This window comes from Passer domesticus, chromosome 4 (assembly GCF_036417665.1).
Source record: "Passer domesticus isolate bPasDom1 chromosome 4, bPasDom1.hap1, whole genome shotgun sequence".
Lineage (NCBI taxonomy): Eukaryota > Metazoa > Chordata > Aves > Passeriformes > Passeridae > Passer > Passer domesticus.
Genome location: NC_087477.1, coordinates 41,472,097 through 41,490,028, shown reverse-complemented (window position 1 = coordinate 41,490,028; position 17,932 = coordinate 41,472,097). Strand labels below are relative to the sequence as shown.

General features: G+C 39.9%; 1 protein-coding gene across 23 annotated transcripts in view; it reads right to left on the bottom strand.

Annotated features, from left to right (window-relative positions):
* Positions 1 to 17,932, bottom strand: part of TRIM2 (tripartite motif containing 2) — a 118,634-nt gene that overhangs the window by 8,724 nt on the left and 91,978 nt on the right. For 22 of the 23 annotated variants that reach the window (XM_064417399.1, XM_064417396.1, XM_064417393.1 and 19 more), the window contains 4 exons: positions 16,435 to 17,158; positions 9,696 to 9,799; positions 8,362 to 8,529; positions 1,047 to 1,227 (listed from right to left, as the gene is read on the bottom strand). In XM_064417399.1, coding sequence (XP_064273469.1) covers positions 1,047 to 1,227; positions 8,362 to 8,529; positions 9,696 to 9,799; positions 16,435 to 17,158 — 1,177 coding nt within the window. The remainder of the gene's footprint in view (positions 1 to 1,046; positions 1,228 to 8,361; positions 8,530 to 9,695; positions 9,800 to 16,434; positions 17,159 to 17,932) is intronic. The other variant, XM_064417392.1, reaches the window with a different exon arrangement.

The window sequence follows — 17,932 nt, the reverse complement described above, 5'->3', positions numbered from 1 at the left end:
ATTAAAACTCTTGGTGCTATTTTGAGTTATTAAACAGAACAAAACTCAGTTTCCGTTTTCACAGCATATAAACTGTAAAAAAGTGAAAAATTTTATATTGAAAACATTCAAGTATTGACAATTTAACTGTTTTCTGTAGCCTATCAGCAAGAACAGGTGATATATTTCTCAAATGCACTGTTAGGAAGTATTTGCCTACTTATTTTCAGGAGGTGTTTTTGCAAATTTTCAAATGAAAAGAAATTGAGATACCCAGAAATTTTAGCTGTGTTAGGGCCCAAGCTCTCACAAACGGCATATATTATGCCATAACACATTGCAAGAGATCTCAGGATAAAAACACATAGATGCTATTCCTCTCTTTCACTGTGAACCAGTAAAACATCAGACCAATAAAATTACATACTAAAATTGACCCAACATCTGTAAAATGACCTCCATACCTAATCTGGCATCTTCGTTTCAAATTTTGAAAGAACAGCTATTAACTTAAAATATATCAGTGGGGCTGTTCTGTTTTTTACACTTAAATGCATGTTCTACTTGAAGGACAGCATGTGCAAGCAGTCAGTTGAGTATAAATGGCAATTTCCCCAAGCTTACATCGGCCGTTCCATAACTCTGCCTTCCTGATCTCAATCTCAGCACTACCCCATTGCACTCATTTTCTAGGAGATACCACTTGGGCACTGGGGTTTGTGTGGTTGATGATTGGAACACAAAGCACAGCATCTGAGCTGGTTGTGGTGAACAGCTTAGTGTGGCAATTACAAAGCACTTATAAAATGCTAGCTAAGCCCAGTCTTTCTTGGGTCACTGATCTGAAATGTTTCCAGGCGTAGGGAGGTAGATGAAACAATCTGGTTACAGTTACATTTGCAGAGCAGATGTTGCAGTCTGCCTGACCAATCAAGCAAATAGGAGCTGTATGTCTAGCAGAACCTCTCTGCTGGAGGATAAAGGAGTAGGAATACAGCACCTTCAACATGCTCAAACATCATGCAAATGTGAGCAGAAGAGGCAAGAAAAGGGGATTTACATATTACCATCAAGTGTACCTGCAAACTGCTTGTCACCATTTCCTCGACTTCCAAACCTGGTGACTATTTTCCCGTTTGGCTGGAAGATGAAGACACAGCATGCTTTATTGTCCACTACAATGATGTGTCCATTACGATCCACCGAAACACCTTTAGGGCCCATGAGCTTTCCAGACCCAATTTTGGCCTAAAAGGGAAAACACAAACCAGGAAAATATGTTGGCATGATAGAAATTAGTTTGTACAGTTTAAAGATTGTATGACAGGCACAGAGCAGAATGGAGAGGCATTTTTTCATCAAAAGTTGGAAGCAATAGTTTTTATCAGTTCTTACCATGTACTTCATAATTTTTTTCTCCAGCTGAAAATAAAGTCTGCTTTCTCTATGTCTTTTCTAGACTGAAAAATCTGCCACCTCAGCAACTGAGTCCAAATAGACAACTCATAAGAAATACAGCCATCAGAATTGTGTGACTTGATAAACCTGTCATAAATGTCTGTGTATACAGCATTAGGGTACCAGCAGGACAGGCAGACAAGCAGAAAGGACTTTTGTCTTCTATTGTGTGCTGTTCCTTGTTGCCATGATAATTTAGGGAAAAAGCCTCTGCTAGGATTTTTCCTGTCCTGAGGAGCTGAGAGCCTCAGGAAAGAAATGTAAATAATAACTATCTGCTGCTGTGGAGTGCCACAGGTGAATCTTCCATTGGTCCATGTGGATTGTTTTCAATCAGTGACCAATCACAGCCACCTGTGCCAAGGCTGTGAGCAGTCACAGGATTTTTGTTATTCATTCTTGTTCTATTCTTGTCTTTGTAGCCTTCTGATTTTCTTCTCTCTGTTCTTTTAGTATAGCTGTAATGTAGCATTTTAGTATAATATATATCATAATAAATCAGCCTTCTGATCAACATGGAGTCAAGCCTCGTGTCCTCGCACCAGGGGCTGCAGTCTAAGCAAGAGTTCCTGAGTCCAGCAACCACCTTGATGGACAGGGACATATCTTTATCACTGTCTGCATCAAAGAAGTCAGAGTTCTGGAAGCATCAGGGCTGGGTGGGATGTAGGCTATGATGTTCTCTGTTGCCTTTCTTGGGTTAGTAAGACACCAGCACTTTCTGAGTCCTCTCAGAAAGAATTTCAGCAGAGCTAAAGCTCAGGCTAACCCCTCTATCTCCCACCAGATTCTACACGAGATTGCTTCACTTGCTGCTCAGACACATGAAGTGTCAGCTGAAAACTGCAAAGGGGAGAGGATCATGTTGCCAAACAGCAAATGAAGCAATCTTTGAAACACTAAACAAATCAAAGCTTGTTCCTGTCTTAGGTAAATAAAATTATTTCCATAATTTTAAATAGGCCTTGTGACTACCAAAACCATCTGCCAGCATAATCAGCAACAGGAGGGGAACTGTATACAAAATTTCACTGGAAAAACGTTTTGTGGAGATGAGATGGATCTCATAACAGTAAATTATTTGGAAAGACTAGAGAACTGTCAAATCCAAAAATGCTAGAAGAATGCTTTAGTAGGTTTAAAAAGAAGGGATTCTTAAAAGAGTATCTAAGCAACAGAGCAAGCAGAAATTGAGACCAAGCCTTCAAAGAATCCATGAGCTACCTGGGCATATACCCAAGAAGACTCTACCCAAGATTCTGTACCCATTCTTCTCTACCCAAGAAGACTGTGAGGATCACCTCACAATCCATTCCACATTTTTCACCATTCAGCTCTTTTTTAGGCTGAGATTCTAGAAACTGTTTTAATCTACATAAAATCAGTTGGGTTTTGGCCTTTCAGTTGAAAAAGGTTGTAAATATCCAATTGTTTGTGTTGGAGTGGAGCAATTTGCATCCTGGTTTTGGCCTTTTTTTAATTGATGGACAGATTTGAAAGCACTTGTTCAGGCTAGCTTCAAAAGTCTGTACTGGACAGACAATCCACCAAAGAGGGTGTGTTGAAATTATGGATTCCAGAACTTTCAGATCCTGTAGTAATTTGTGAGAGATCCTGCAAACTGAGGTTCGTGTCTTGGTGAAGAACATACATTTCTGTTTGCATTGGAATTTAAATGAAATATATACTAAGATATTGATCTTATTTATGAAAAAAGGCTATCTTTCACCTCACTGCCTTTGCAGGGTGATCACCCCCGAGAACAAGCAATGCTGGGAGTCACTGAATCATTTTGGTTGGAAAAGACCTCTAGAATTGAGGCCAAGCATTAACCTAACACTGTCATATTTACCATTAAACCGTGTTCACAACTATCACATCTATTTCTGACTTCTCTGCCCCTCTCCCCTCCCTCCTGCAACTGGTGAATACCAGTGGGACAGATGACAAGGCATTGAGAAAATCCATTGCCTAACTAATTTTTCTCATGTCCCTGATGTTTTCAAAGCAAACAGAAGGAGCTCTCCTACCCTTAGTAAGTCCCATGCTCCTATTGCATGGTACATTCTCGTAGATGGGTTTGCAGGTAAAAAATAGGAATGATCCTAAAATAAAGCCACCTGGGTTCCCCGAGCATGGCTGCTACTAAGCCACTACACAACCTTTTCCAGTGTCCAGTAAAGAAAATTCCAGGGAACAAATCTTGCAGCTTCAAGACCATGCTTAGCCAACATGCAACGATCTTGTGTCAGTTTTATGTTCGTGTACATATACTGTTATAGACTGCAAAATATTCAGGCAAAATCTACTTAATTGAATCATGCTAAAATATACCCAGGAAAAACTATTAAAAATTATTTTGTGTTCATCGGGGGAAAGATATCAGCAGACCTACAAAATGTATTCAGTTTGCATAACAACAAAGCAGCAAACCCATAAATCAAATGCAAATCTGTAGATGCATTTCCTTTGGGGTGATTAAATCATATTCCCCTCTTTCCTTTGGGATGCCCATGCGGTTGTCAGCTTGAGCATTGCACCACCTCCTTATCATCTTTCCAGGATTCCTACAGAAAATGACTCAGACTCATGAGTACAGTGTCTTCCTGCCCATATAAACACATATGGAAAAATATAACAAATAAATCACATACTACATTAATGGGCACTCAGTGCTGAGAAGAGTAATAAAACCACTATTCTTGGGGCCAGGTTTAAAATATAATTTGCAAGCAGCAATAACGTATGCCCAGCTAGAGTCTGCAATGCTTTTTACTAAAAATCTGTTCCCAGTTTAGATCAAAATATGCTGATGACACATTACTGGATCTGGCTGAACATATTCTTTGTGTATTTTTATTTCAGAAAGTTTCTTAGAATTATAGGCTTGATTATTTAGAACGGAACATTATGAAACCCAGTCACTCCCATTAAGTGTATGAATGGAAGTATTTTCAGGCTTTTTTCCCATTAGAAATGAATACAGTATAATGAATCATGTAAACCCTTAATACAAATAATGTGTTTAATTTAATTCAGTCAGGGACATTATGTCCCTTATTTTATAGGCTCTTAGGAATTTAGACTGGTTTTCAAACATGTGTTTATAAAGTCACCCTACCAGGTTAGAAAATATTCTGCCGTGGGATATTCCTAGAGGTAAAATAATTAATCAAATAAATAAATAAATAAATAAATAAATAAATAAATAAATCTGTTAGCCTACATAAAAATTTATGAACACTTTTCCACTGTACAAGTAAGCATGTTAGGGCTAAGTTTACCTTTACTATTCTTGTTTCTGTCTGAAAGGTTCAAGGTTGTCAGGGATTAATTAAAAACTTTCAACAAACCATCTTTTCCTGTTTGAGAACTTATCTAATAAGGAGATACAGCTTTGTCACACTGCAATATCACACAGTAAGTGGATTTATCATTCATCTGACTATCAAAATTCAACTGTGACCATTAAACCATACCACCTATTCCCATCGGTACATGCTGGTTAGCTTCAGACAGCTCTTTCCTTAATTCCACTAGTGAGACAAGGAAGAAGTCTGTCATATAAAATGTTTCCTTTAATCTTTTCCCAGTTATCTAAACTTGATCTTAACTTGACTTGCAGAGCCCTGTTTGGTTGACAACAAGCTTGCCATCTTATATGCGGCCCTTCAAGACTAGAAAGAAAACAATCCTCAGAGGAACAGGAATCATTCTCTTGGCTCTGTTGTCCAGTTCCTTCACTGGGTTTGAACACCACCTGGTGAGGAGCTGATACAGCTGCTTCACCATGCCCTCTCTCCTTAGCCTAGTGCAACAGCTTTCTTAGCAATGACAGAGTACTTGACAGAGGAAGTCAGCACTGTTATCTGCCTTTTACAGATTAAGAAAATAAAGCACTGGGAAGTGAAATGTCAGGTAACTAGTCACCCATGAGATCTGTGACACAGCCAGAAACAGAAGCCCCAGATCCTAAGACCCAATCTGAGTCTTTATCATATCCAGGATAGTACAGCCTTTCATGTGAAGAAGCTCATGTTTTGGTGCAACCTTAGATTGGAGTTTGCCCGCCTCTGTATTTATGTAAGTTTTACAGCCTTGAGAAAACAGAGCTCTGTCACTGTTGCTGCCAGAACTGAGGAAGGTGACACTTTTCTGCCTGGCAGTGGAAGTTGCCAAGGGAGTCAGTCCAGTGCTGTAATCAGGGACATGCCTGGGCCTGGCTCCAGGGAAATGTGCCCTATGGCTCACATGACTATTAAAATTCCGCTAAGGGAGAGTGAGTATAAGTAAATACAGAAGGGAGGGGACAACATCAAAAATAGTTAGATTAAGCTCAAAATGACCCCCTGATATTGCTGAGTTAACAAGTAGCAGGCCACCTGCATCAGAGGTCTCACACAATGACTTGCAGGCACAGTCCTTTGAAGGCAAATGCCATTATCCCTTTCTCTCTCTCTGTTATTTTAGCAAGTGCTGCCCAATTTAATCTGACAAGGCCCCTGTAAGAATTACCACTGCCAACACACAAAAAATTGCAAGGTTTTGCTCAGATTCCCACAGGCTAGATCTGTTACATCTATGTTCTGTGCTTCCAATATATTTTATTTAACCCCATCACAGAATAGTATTCTGAGCTGGAGGGGATCCACAAGGATCATCGAGTCCAACTCCCAGTCCTACACCATCATGCCCAATGCAAGCCCCTTCCCTTCATGGCACTGACTGTCCATGGGGACAGCCTCACCCTTGGTAGAAATGATCTCCCAACCCTGTGTGTGTCCCCCACAGTTCCCCAGGCCCTGTGCTCACCTGCATCTCTCCTCCCCAGCACAGCTCTCCAGCTACACTGTGCAGTACAGGATCCCCTGAACCAGTGCTGCACCAATACAGGACCCCCTACGCCCACTACAGCTCCTCAGTGTGGCCCTGTGCCCAGTGCCTATCCAAGTCTCCATCCCAGTGTTCCCACTGCCTCACTCCTGCTGTCCCCATGCACATGCTCTGCCACCTGCCCTCCACCCAGCTCCTGCACTTATATGCATATGCCTGCCCTCTGTATAAACAAAATACTTCTACTTTTTTTTTTCCCCTCTCATAAATACGGCTTACTGCGTTCAATCTAAAAATAGCATTTTATACCATTGATGTTTCATCTCTCAATTAATCATTCTAGTCCCAAGAGCTATGAAGTCTGATGCATTAATTTGTATTAACCACACAAACACTGCCAACATCACACAGCTTTTGCATTTTTTTGCAATCCAATGAAAACATTGACTGAAAACAAATCTAGGCTTCACATCAGAGGAACTACATTAATAATTTATTTTTTCCAATACCTGTCTCCCTGCTGGTAGTATATCACACATAGCATCCTGGTTTCTCCAGAGCTTTTTCCTCCAGAGCTGGCTCCATCCAAAATGCTGGATTTACAGCATATTTTAAGAAAGCAGGAAAACAAGCCCTCCATGTTCTGTGTCCAGTTCACATTAAGGATGTTAATAATTATTTAAAATACACCTAGGATAATCAAAATATTTGGATTCTTAACTAAATTACATATTTCTTTGGGTTTGTTTTGGTGTTTTCATTTAAGAACTTCAGCCAAAACCAAGGTTTTCCTGTGTAGCTGTACATTTTCAAAATTACTTGACAACTAAAATCACATCCTCTCTGCAAATGCAAATAATTTGTATTTTTTTTTAATACTTGCATTACATTTTAGTATTGTTTTACTTTAGCTTGAAGTCTATACATGATCTGGATACTTCTAGAAGTGTACACACTGGTTTCTCAGATGGAGGTCACTGAGGACTATGCAAGTACAATTGCCTATTTGCATTTGTCACTTTGCAAAGACTATGCAGAGAAAGGCCATTTCTTGCTGCACACATGAGCAGCTCAGAACCTGAGCTTTTTGGCCATTAGGCTGCGAGAAGATTAGCCAAACAGGCCATATCTGCCCAATGCAGGACTCCAGAACTAAATAACTATTGGTGGAAATTTCCCTGCAGGTCTGTTATCCCTATGACAGTGAGTACAGCTAACCTCTGCCAGAAGTGGCTCTCTCTAATGTGCATCACCAGACAGGGTATCATGCATTCAGAAAACAGCACCAAATGGAGGAAACCTTTAATTCTCCCTAGAACTGCACCTGAACCCAAGCAAAATAAATGTTGCAGGTTGGAAATCATCAATGTAGTGCTGCTGTCTTAGTTTATTCCCATTAAAGGGATCAGAGTTGCTATGAAAATATGAGGTTGCTTTCCTTAGAATTTCTGATTTCTGAAACGTACAACATCATTACTGTCTTTAAGTTTTTTCAGCGCCCAACACACCAGCTAGAACACTCCTGTCTATGTTGTAGCACTGAAACAACACCCTGGGTTACCCCTCCTTGCCTTTATTACCAACAGGAACATACATAAATTATACACTATATTTGCTGGGAAGCATGGAATAAAAGAGAAAGTCGTCATCAGTCTGCTACCTTCTTTTTCTCCTCCATATGTCACTGAAGAGCTTCATGTACTTCTTGTAAGATTTTGTGTTTGTCTGTGTGCATACATATATCTGCACACACCCTTCTGTACAATCAGAGTACTAATGATGTGAAGGTTGTTGAGCTAGTCTAACTAGCCTTGCTGGCACTTGCTATCCTCAACCATAAGTTATAGAAAGGCATCTAAGTACCCAGGTATGGAACATGTTATCTCTTCTTGGTGTAATATTAGCATTACTGCTGTGATCTCCTCCTATTAATTATATGTACCATGTGGCTGGGTCAGGGGTTTCCACATCACAATAATGGAATTTAGACTAAGCTACAGCCAAACTATGTAGTTTCTTGAAAAATAATGTTACTTTGCGTTCCTTTGTAAGACAGAGAAAGCTCAGGAGAGCTCATATAGTACCTCGTACCTTAAATTTTCCATCTGATGAGAATATGCTAACCCATTTGTTATCATAGTCTGCAATAATGATATCACCACTGGGATGCACAGCCACTCCTGTTGGCCGCTGCAGCTGGCCAGGAGACCTTCCTCGTATGCCAAAACGGCTTTTGAACTGACCATCATTGGAAAATATCTGTAATAGAAAACAGGGATTTTAAAATTATATCCATGCATGACCATCACCTGTTTATTGGAGCTAACATTTTAGCAAGTCACTAATCAACACTATAGTCAGAAAGAGAGCTGGCAACATGAATCACTTTTACACAGTCCATATTTGGAAGTGATATACCTAATTTCAGATGACCCTAATTTCAAAAAATAAGAAAATCTCATTGCACTGTTTTTTTCTGAAAGTACTTCACAATCATTAATGAATTAGCTTCACAATATCTCTCTCAGGAAGGAGGGAATGGCATTATTCCCTTAACTAGAAATGAGGAAACTGAGGCACTGAGTGACTTGGCCACAGTCAAACACGAAGTCTGTAGAAAACATATGAATATGTCCACTGGTTGTGTCCCCAGGCCAGGTAACTAGACAGTGAAGTTCCTCTGAAGAGGCTGCATATTACAAAGCACAAGGATGCTGATGAATACTTGATTCTGTGTCTTTGAAAAAGCCTGGAAATGAGTTCTCACGGCATGCGGCTTGCTGGTTCTCCCATACAAGAACAAGCGACACGCTGCTGCTGCTGCCGTGTTCATTGCTACCACATGGGCAGCCTGGAGAGTGAGGACAAATTGTTAATGGTAAAATGGATACATAGCAAGCAAAAGAAAAAATATAGCTTGATTTTCACATTTCTTTACAGAAGCCAAGAAATTATGTGGTAGCCAGGGTGCTACCACAGAAAAGGTTTGATTATTATATCAGAAAGAGAAGTCAGTTAAATAGACTAAAAGCCACTCGAAAATGATATCGATATGTTTTTTTTTTTTCTATTTGTACTTCCTAAAAAATTATATTTGTGGCACTGGGCTCTAGATTTACATTTGAAAACATGAGAGTGATAAAATTTACAATGTAAAATTATATTTACAGAAGGGCATTTTTCCAGATTATTGTACAACTTGTTTTTTCATTCATTGCCAAACACCGTAAGGAAGGGAAATAAACTCTGATATACTGGATATAGTATAGATGTGAAGAAGATAGGTGCAGGTCAAGAAGATGGAAAATTAATGGATGATAAATTCAACTTCCCTTGTATTTTCTACATGTGTCTTTCTGAAACTACAAAAAAGGGAGAAGTATGGGGGTAAGGAGAAAAACACTGAAAGTGGCATATTCTCATACCTGCACACACTGGTTGTTACTGTCTGCTATTAATATTTTTCCATTTGTAGATGCAGCTACACCTTGAAGATTTGTAAATTCCCCTTTGTTTCTTCCTTTGGTGCCTAAAATTGAACACAAAGCACATAAGAAATCAGGTTAGACAGGACTAATCAGTTAGGACCCAAATGCCAGCACATGCAATTATTACATTTCTGATCAAAGGATTTCTATTTTGAAGAGTTCTTCTCACTGCTACAACTTCAAAGAACCCTCTCAGTAACAAATATACAATCTTAGTAACAAGACAGGATTGTTTAAGGGATTGTTCTCACTCTTCAGCATGTGTCACCCAAGCCCCCATCAACATTAATTGCCACTTCAGCCTTCCTAAATCAGTGCCCACAAATTGCCTCTTGCATGAGGGAAGCAGTAAAAGGTTTTTACATAAGCAGTGGACTTTTTTAAACTGCAGATTTTTATTCTATATCAAGGGGGAGTTCATGGGAACATACAGAAAGGGGCTAAGATAAGAACCTGGACTGATGACATGGTTTTAGCTAAGTCTCCTCAGTGAAATCACAAAGATGGGATAGAACATATCATTTTGGATGGAGCCATTTCAAGACAGTGAAGTTTCCTATTTCTTCCTATATGGTTTGCAGTCATAGGCTTCAAAAATTCCCTTAGCAGGAAAATTCAGATGAAGAACTAGCTTTGAACAAATGGGACTTGCGGGCTAATGAAGACCAACACCTGGAGACTGAATGCTTCTGGAGAGACATTGGATTGTTCTAATAAAGCAGTGTCCACACACACACAAGTCTCATTTTAACCCAGGATAAATGCACTTGTGAGTTACATAGAACTGTAAGTCCTTTACCCAGTGGTTTAAGGTGATAAGGAGTTGTAAAATGTCAATTTTTCACAAAAGCTCATTAAGTTTAGGTGGCCTATTACTCAGATGTTTGTTCTGAGACATTCTAAAGGGCATCACAGAACAAAATAGTGTCTTTGAAAGATCAACTCCAAAGTGGCTGGTCCAAATTACACCTGGAACACAGGAACAGGATCCAAATTCCTAATTTGTTTGTAAGGGAGGCTCAGTGGTCCTTAGAAAATACCCCAGTTATGATCTTGGACTCCAAGGTTATTCATAATAAATGAAAGAATCCTGAAACTAAACAGAAAAAAGCCCACCAAACAACTACCAACTCTATAAGCTGTCCCTCCCAAGACATGGATGCAATGCTGGTTTTCCTGTTGAAATATTTTTACAAGCATTCATTGGCTGTGTATGTGGCATTAACTGGTTCCAATATATAGTTTTATCTGAAAAACTTGTATTTCATTTTAGTCAGTCCAAAATATTCTGGAGTTCAGTAATTCAAACTGTTCTGACTGTGATGCCTAATATAAGACATATATATCAGCTCTAATTTGTGTTTAGCTTTCATCAGGGATGTGAATGCTTGTAACAACCCTTTTTTCTGTGGTGATGGCTGTGGGATGCATATTTCCTGTCACTGGCTAACAAGGAACATTTAATTTCTCTGCACTCAGTGCTGCAGGAATGTCCCTTTGTTTCAAGACTTATTTCTTCAACTCCATCCACTTCATCCTCTAAACAAGGCAAATGCTTCCCAGTTTTTGTACTATAAGGGAAGAGTACATATTCAGGGAATAGTGAGTTACATACCAATTACATTACCCATACTTGAGCCATTTCTGTTTATTCTTTTAATAAGCAGTGCCTGAGGGATGCATGCAGCAATTTTTTTCCACCATATGCTAATGATAAGTTTCCTTCTTGCTTCTTAGCCAAAGAGAATGGATGAAAAAAGAGTAACATTCCTTTTACTACTGAGAGTAAAGGGAAAACATTTGTTAGAAAAGAGGAGGCATAAGCTAGAGCATCTGGAACTAACTAACACAAACTTTATGGAATGTATGCTCTTTAGCTTTAGAAAAATGTTCTTGAAAGTCAAGGAATTTTGTTTTTAAAGACAAGAGACACCTCCATAAAAAGTTACTCAGAGTGTTCTTCAGTGGAACCTTGTAAACATACATCAAAGGAAAACCGGAAGAAATTACCCAGGAATGTCATAGTCAAGTTTCATGGTAAGTTTAAGAAATAGCAATATATTAGCACAGTGTGTAGATGAAGTTCAGCTCCATGCAATGTCCTTGTAACTAGCACTTTGCAGCTATTATACCTATTACCTAGCTCCTAATCTGCATACAGGCCCTTAGACAGTCCCCTCTGCAATGGCAGAAATTCCTCTGCAGAAGAACGCTTACTTCCTAATGTATGTTCAAGAGGAAATCAGATAACTTTGAACTTTCAGTTTTGAATAATTCACTATGCCAGCAGAGATCTGAAGCCAAGCACAGGCAATTCAGATGATGAGAGGAAAGCCTGTAGGAAAGCACGTCAGCCTCTGGAAAAGCAGGCTTTTGCTACTGACTCTGCAATACCAAAGGATGATAGCTCCCCTCTGTAAGCAGAAATTTCTTCCTTATGAACATACCTGCTTAAGAGAGAGTCTTCAGCAAATCTTTTACGGCAAGATACTACCCCTCTGTATCAAGGCATTTCATGTTTCTCTGCATCGTGGGCAGTCACCCATCTCTCCTTAGCCTAGGGAGGCACCAACATTTCAATTGCACAGGGCTGGAACCAGTTGGAGCCTCATTCCAGAGTTCCCCAAGCAGCCTGGTTAACAGATCAAAGCCTGCATCTTTTGTGCCCATTGTTGCCCAGCTTTATCTCCCTGCAGTACTGTAGGGCACACAGGAGGAAAAGACAGAGATTTTACTGCAAGCTGCTGGGGACTGGGAGAAAACAGGAAGGATTTCAAAAGGAGAAGACTGAACCGAGTAATTTGCAAGTAGATCTGTGATCTCCTTTTATACCATTTTTGTATACAGGTAATGATCAGATTTGTTTTAGGTCTCCCTAATTCCTTTTGGTATTACCGAGCATAGCCTGAACAAAGCAATTAATTTAGCTCTCAACAAAGTGTGCATTTTCTGCTCAAGATGATTCTAGCACACATAAAATGCTTCATAATTTCAATCTTTTACTCTTGAGCAACAGATGTTATACTAAGTCTCACCAACTCTAAAGAGTTAGTGAGACTTAGTATAACATCTAAGAAGAAACAAAAAATAATCTAAAAGCCCATTAACAATGACAGGAGATGTTAAAAATAACATCATGCAACTGTAATAAGAATCTGCTCTTTAAGTCCTGGGAATCTGAACAAACTTGTATATTTCTGATGCTCACAGTAGGAGAAGGAGAGTTTTTTGCTTTCCAAGTTTTACTAATGTGAATAATAACCCACCCCCCCAGCTTGCTAACCTAGATTCCTCAGCTTCCTAAAACACAAAGAAAAACATGTCAGTGCCTCCAGCAGGAAGGGAATAGATTCAGACTGCAGAAATAGAATCAAACTGCAGAAATATTACAGATTATTGGGAAGACTTAAGAGGTTGTGAGTGGCGATAACCTGTTTTGTAGGTACCATTTCTTTCCTGCCTACAGCACTTCAAATAATTCTTCTTGGACTCTTTCCTATGTGGTGCAGGAAAAAAAAAAAAAAAGAGGTAAAACTAAACAGCATGGAAAGGTCTACATACATACTGCAGACAGGCATCAAGGAGTTTTCTTATTTCCCAGCTTCCTTTCTTTTTTCACTCAGAGTACCGAAATACATTTAGTCAAATGTTACACATTATGAGGCTGTGATGCCCCCTCTCATAACAGATGCAGCTAAAACACAAAAGTCTCTGTAGTAAAACTGCACTGAATTGTTAACCCTATGTGTTCACTGTACAATGAATGTCGGTCTTTCTAATCCAAGTTCCCAAATAACCTTAAGTTTTAAAATCAGTCTGTTGGTTGAAGGCACACTGTTTGTTACCTTTAAAAAAGAAGGAATTCAGTAGGAACTCTGGCAGATATGCCCACACACTGTTGGTAGTGAAGATGGAGTGTTAATTTGCTTTACACAGCATCTGCCCCTAAAAGCTTGGCCAAGACCACCTCCAAGCCCTGCTCGTGCCGCACAGCCCCTGTCACCACAGATAGGTGTGCACAAACACAAAGGGGTAAGAGCAAATCAGAAGTTCTTTGCTGCCACAGCAGCCAAACCTCAAATAACAAGAGCCAAATCCAGGCCAGGTCTCAGTTGTCCGCACATCAGAACTGGGGGCTTTGCCAGCAATGTGGTATCGAGAGTTCTTCCCTCCCTGTCCAATACAGGTATGACTGCAATGCAATGCAGTCTAGGCCTGGCAAAATTCCACACTGACCATCACAACCCCATAGAGCTCACAATGAGCATCAGAGGGATTGGAGCTATTAAATGGGAAAAGGAAAGTCTATGTTCCCATTACTAGGCATTCCTATTTCTACAGCAGGAAGGCTGGACCAGATGACCCAGTGTGGTCCCTTCCAATCTTATTTTTTGTGATTCTATGAAACACCCGATCAAGAATCCCTTTGCTCCCTATAAGCCTGCTTTTTAAACTGCACTAAAGCTATGATTACAGACCTTGTTTGTGATTTTTTTAAAATGTGGAATAAATTCACAGTAAGGCTTCTATTTGCTTTCAGCATTTATAACAGACCAGAAGATGACATTCACACCTAGTAAGGAGGCTGAGAGAAGTTCTGTTAAAGGCAATTTTTTTATACATTAATGTACAAGCTAAACTTAGATGCTCAGTTACATGACTGAACAGACAACTAAACAGTCTGAGGAAAAGGAAAATTGAACTTTCTAGAGAGGGCCAACTCTCCATCTGGCTGTATCTGATGCCAATTCCAAATATAAATAAATGAAGATAAAAAAGCAGTTAAAATGGGAAATAGCACCACTACTGCTAAATGGTGTCAAAGAACCCAGTCATGAAAAGTGCCAGAAGGGAAAAAATACTAAAGCACACAGCACAACATGGCAGAGCTAGAACACAAGATGGGGTCCTCGACAGAGCAGCTGATGCCAACCACGCCTCTTTACTTCATGGAAGAGACTTACCAGGGAAGGTGGAAGTGGCTGACACTGTGAACACCTCTTACCTCCACTCAGCCTGGGTCTAAGGCATAAAAGCAGGGTAATGAAAGAAAGAAAGACTTCCCTCTCACTTCAGTGCTTCCTACCAGTAGGAAGTAGGGGTAGCAAAACCACTGGGCAACAATTATTTTCTAGATATCATAAGAACATTCTTGTTTGCATTGTATAGTCTTAAGACATGCTATGCAGATCTGCATGGACACACTCTTAGAGATTACATTTGTTTGAAAAGAATAATTAGTTCAGGATATAAATTATTGAGAGAAAAGGAAGATGCAGAAAATACTCTGCTCTTGTAAATAATGAATTACACGAATGTATGAATATGTAATCAATAATTTGACCTTGGACTGTCTGAAGAGAACCACATGCCATTTTAAAAGCCACAAATAACACAGCATTGGCAGAAGATACAATGCACACGTCCCCATGAACAAAATGCACTAATGTTGTATTATAGCTATCTCTTGTTAATACTAGCAGGAGAACAATCCCCTGCCAGCAGCTGATCAATTTACTTGTGCATAAAAGCCCATACATCAGCATACATACAACAGCACACTCCACAGCCTTGGATGCCCAGAGGAATATTACAGTGTGATTCTCCAACACAGCTGTACGAGCTTCTGGCAGGCCAAATAGAAGATTTATCTTGCCCAGTTTAAAATCCTGAGCCAGATTTGGCCAGAGCCGTTGGAGGAATTCAACAATGGGTTCAAAACAGAGATACAGAGTACTGTAGGAGAACAGTGATAAGCTTTACATTACCTCATCAACAAATGAACCAGACCATAACTTTTTGAAGTGAGATGAAACTGGAAGTAAGTTAACTCCATGAAAGCAATACTTGTGAAAAGGTCAGAAGTTTAATCTGTCTCAATAATTTTGCAAATTTTGGAAGAGTGTAAAACCCTAGATAGAGCATTACAGCTGTGACCTTTCAGACAATGCATGCATAAGCCCACAGAAGCCCAGAGGAACAGCTCTATGTAGGGTCATTCTGTGAAATGAGTGGCTGAAAACTGAACACAAAATATTACTCTCAGCTGTACTTTTTCTATAAAATAGTGATCCATATGCCCCAAATGTGGATGCTCCAAGAGATTTCATGGAGCAAAAGCTCTAAGACATGCATAGCTCTTGTTCTAATGAAATACATCTTCCTATTTTGAGTGGTGAAGAAGGGGGGAAGATAGAACTCAAAGCACATGATTGTGGTTGCATCACAACAGAACTAAAAGGCTCTGTACTTCTGGGAAAACATTCAAGATTTCTAGAGTTTAGGGTGTGTTAGAGAAAGTAATTAAAAAAAAAAACACCTAACAGCACCACTACCAACAAAACCATACCACTATTTGGTAGTCGAGCCACCAATGCTCACTGGAAGCAAGGGATACAGAAGCTGAAATTACTTTACTCCATACCAAAACCTATTAACAATTTTAACATGTCAAATCAAATGCATGCATTTATCAAGTGAAATCCCAATTTAATATCTGCTGCAAACTATTTTTGAAGTGTGTACTTCCAAAATGTACATATAAACAAAAGTCAAGAGGCCTAATAGTACTATCAGGTTGCTCTACTTAGAGCTTTAGCTTTACAATAACTAAACTTTTTCATTCGGTTTCCCTGAACTATTTTTAAGTATATCAACAGGCAGCCAAGTCACCTACCTATTCTGAAAATCAAATCATCTTCAATGGGATTCTCTTTTCTTTTGCCAGTGCTGTACATGCTCGCAGGTCTTTTCACAGCTTTCTGCTTCACATGACCACTGCCTGGAGATTTAACACGTCTCTTAACCCCTTCAGTGGTAGGAGACACATCTGCTGACCTGACCACTTTAAGTTTGAACGGGCTGCCCTTGATATGTTGATCATAAAGTCTCAGTGACAAAGTGAAGTCCCCTTCTTTCTGAACAGTATACAAAAATTCATAAGTGCCGTTTTTGTTGTCAAGTATTTCTCCGTCCGCTACACTCCCATCGGGCGTGCTCAGTTCGGCAGTGAGGTAAGCATTCCCAGATTTACAGAGCTCCCCATCTTTGTCCTTGGTTGTGATGGTAACAGACATGGGCTGTCCGATCACCGTCTGCCTCAGTCCCTCTCCGGTGGCAACTGTTTCAGAGGCAACAGCGTTGGTGGTTAAAATAGTCCCCAGGTTGTGAATGGACTTCTTCAGGCCTTCTGTTTCCACTATAAAATCCAACTGGTCGTTTTCTCGGGGCTGCAGCGGGAAGTCCCTCTCGGCCAGTTCGTTCAGCTTGTCACTCATCTGCTTCTTCACCAGCAGCACTTCGGTTTCAGTGCCGTGGTTGAGGGCTTGGGCCGTAAAGTTGCTGCAGCTTTTAATGCTTTCCTGTCCTTCTAGTAAGGTATCCAGCTGTGTCTGGAGGACCTGTGTGCATTACAAACACCAGATTAGCATCATGTTACAAGAGCTATTCCAGGAAGGTGTAGCAATCTAAAGGTCTTTGTAGGCACCAAATTTATAATGTCTTATAATAGAGTTTAATTTAAACCTTCATTTTAGAAAAAGTAGTACACTGACTACCAACCTGTATTTGGAATACAATGCTGCAATACAAAAACATACCCTGGTTTTGGGATTCAAGACTTTACAGACCCAGTGTCACACTGGATTGAATTATTGCCCTACCTATCTTGTCTTGTTTTGTTTTGGGTTTTTTGGTTTTGTTTTGGTTTTTCTCTGTTTTGTTTTGGGTTTTTGTTGCTGTTGTTCTTCAGTTTTGGTATTTTTTGAGCAAAAACCCAGCAACAAATGTAGAAATTTGAATCCTGCCCCATCTAATTCTCTGCAGTCCCAGTTAACGAGACAGTTACTGGAACTGAGTTATGCTCACAGAAGCAGAGGTATTTTGGAGTCACGAGGTCCATTAATATGAGAAGCTGCAAGAAACTTCTTGATAGTGTTTCTTCAGAGCCAAAGGAATCTGGGGATTACTGCTCTACGGAGATGGACAGGAAGGCCTCGAGACCTGGATGCGCATCCATCCTGAGGAAAAGTGGGATTCCTGAACTAAATACATGAAGAAAGGAATAATCTCCCTAGCAGAAGGTAAACTGATTCCTCACTTTCAGCAGGCAGGAAAGCAAAATACACAGAATGGGTTGTGGGTAGTGGAAAGGGTTGGATTGAGTAGTCAGAAAT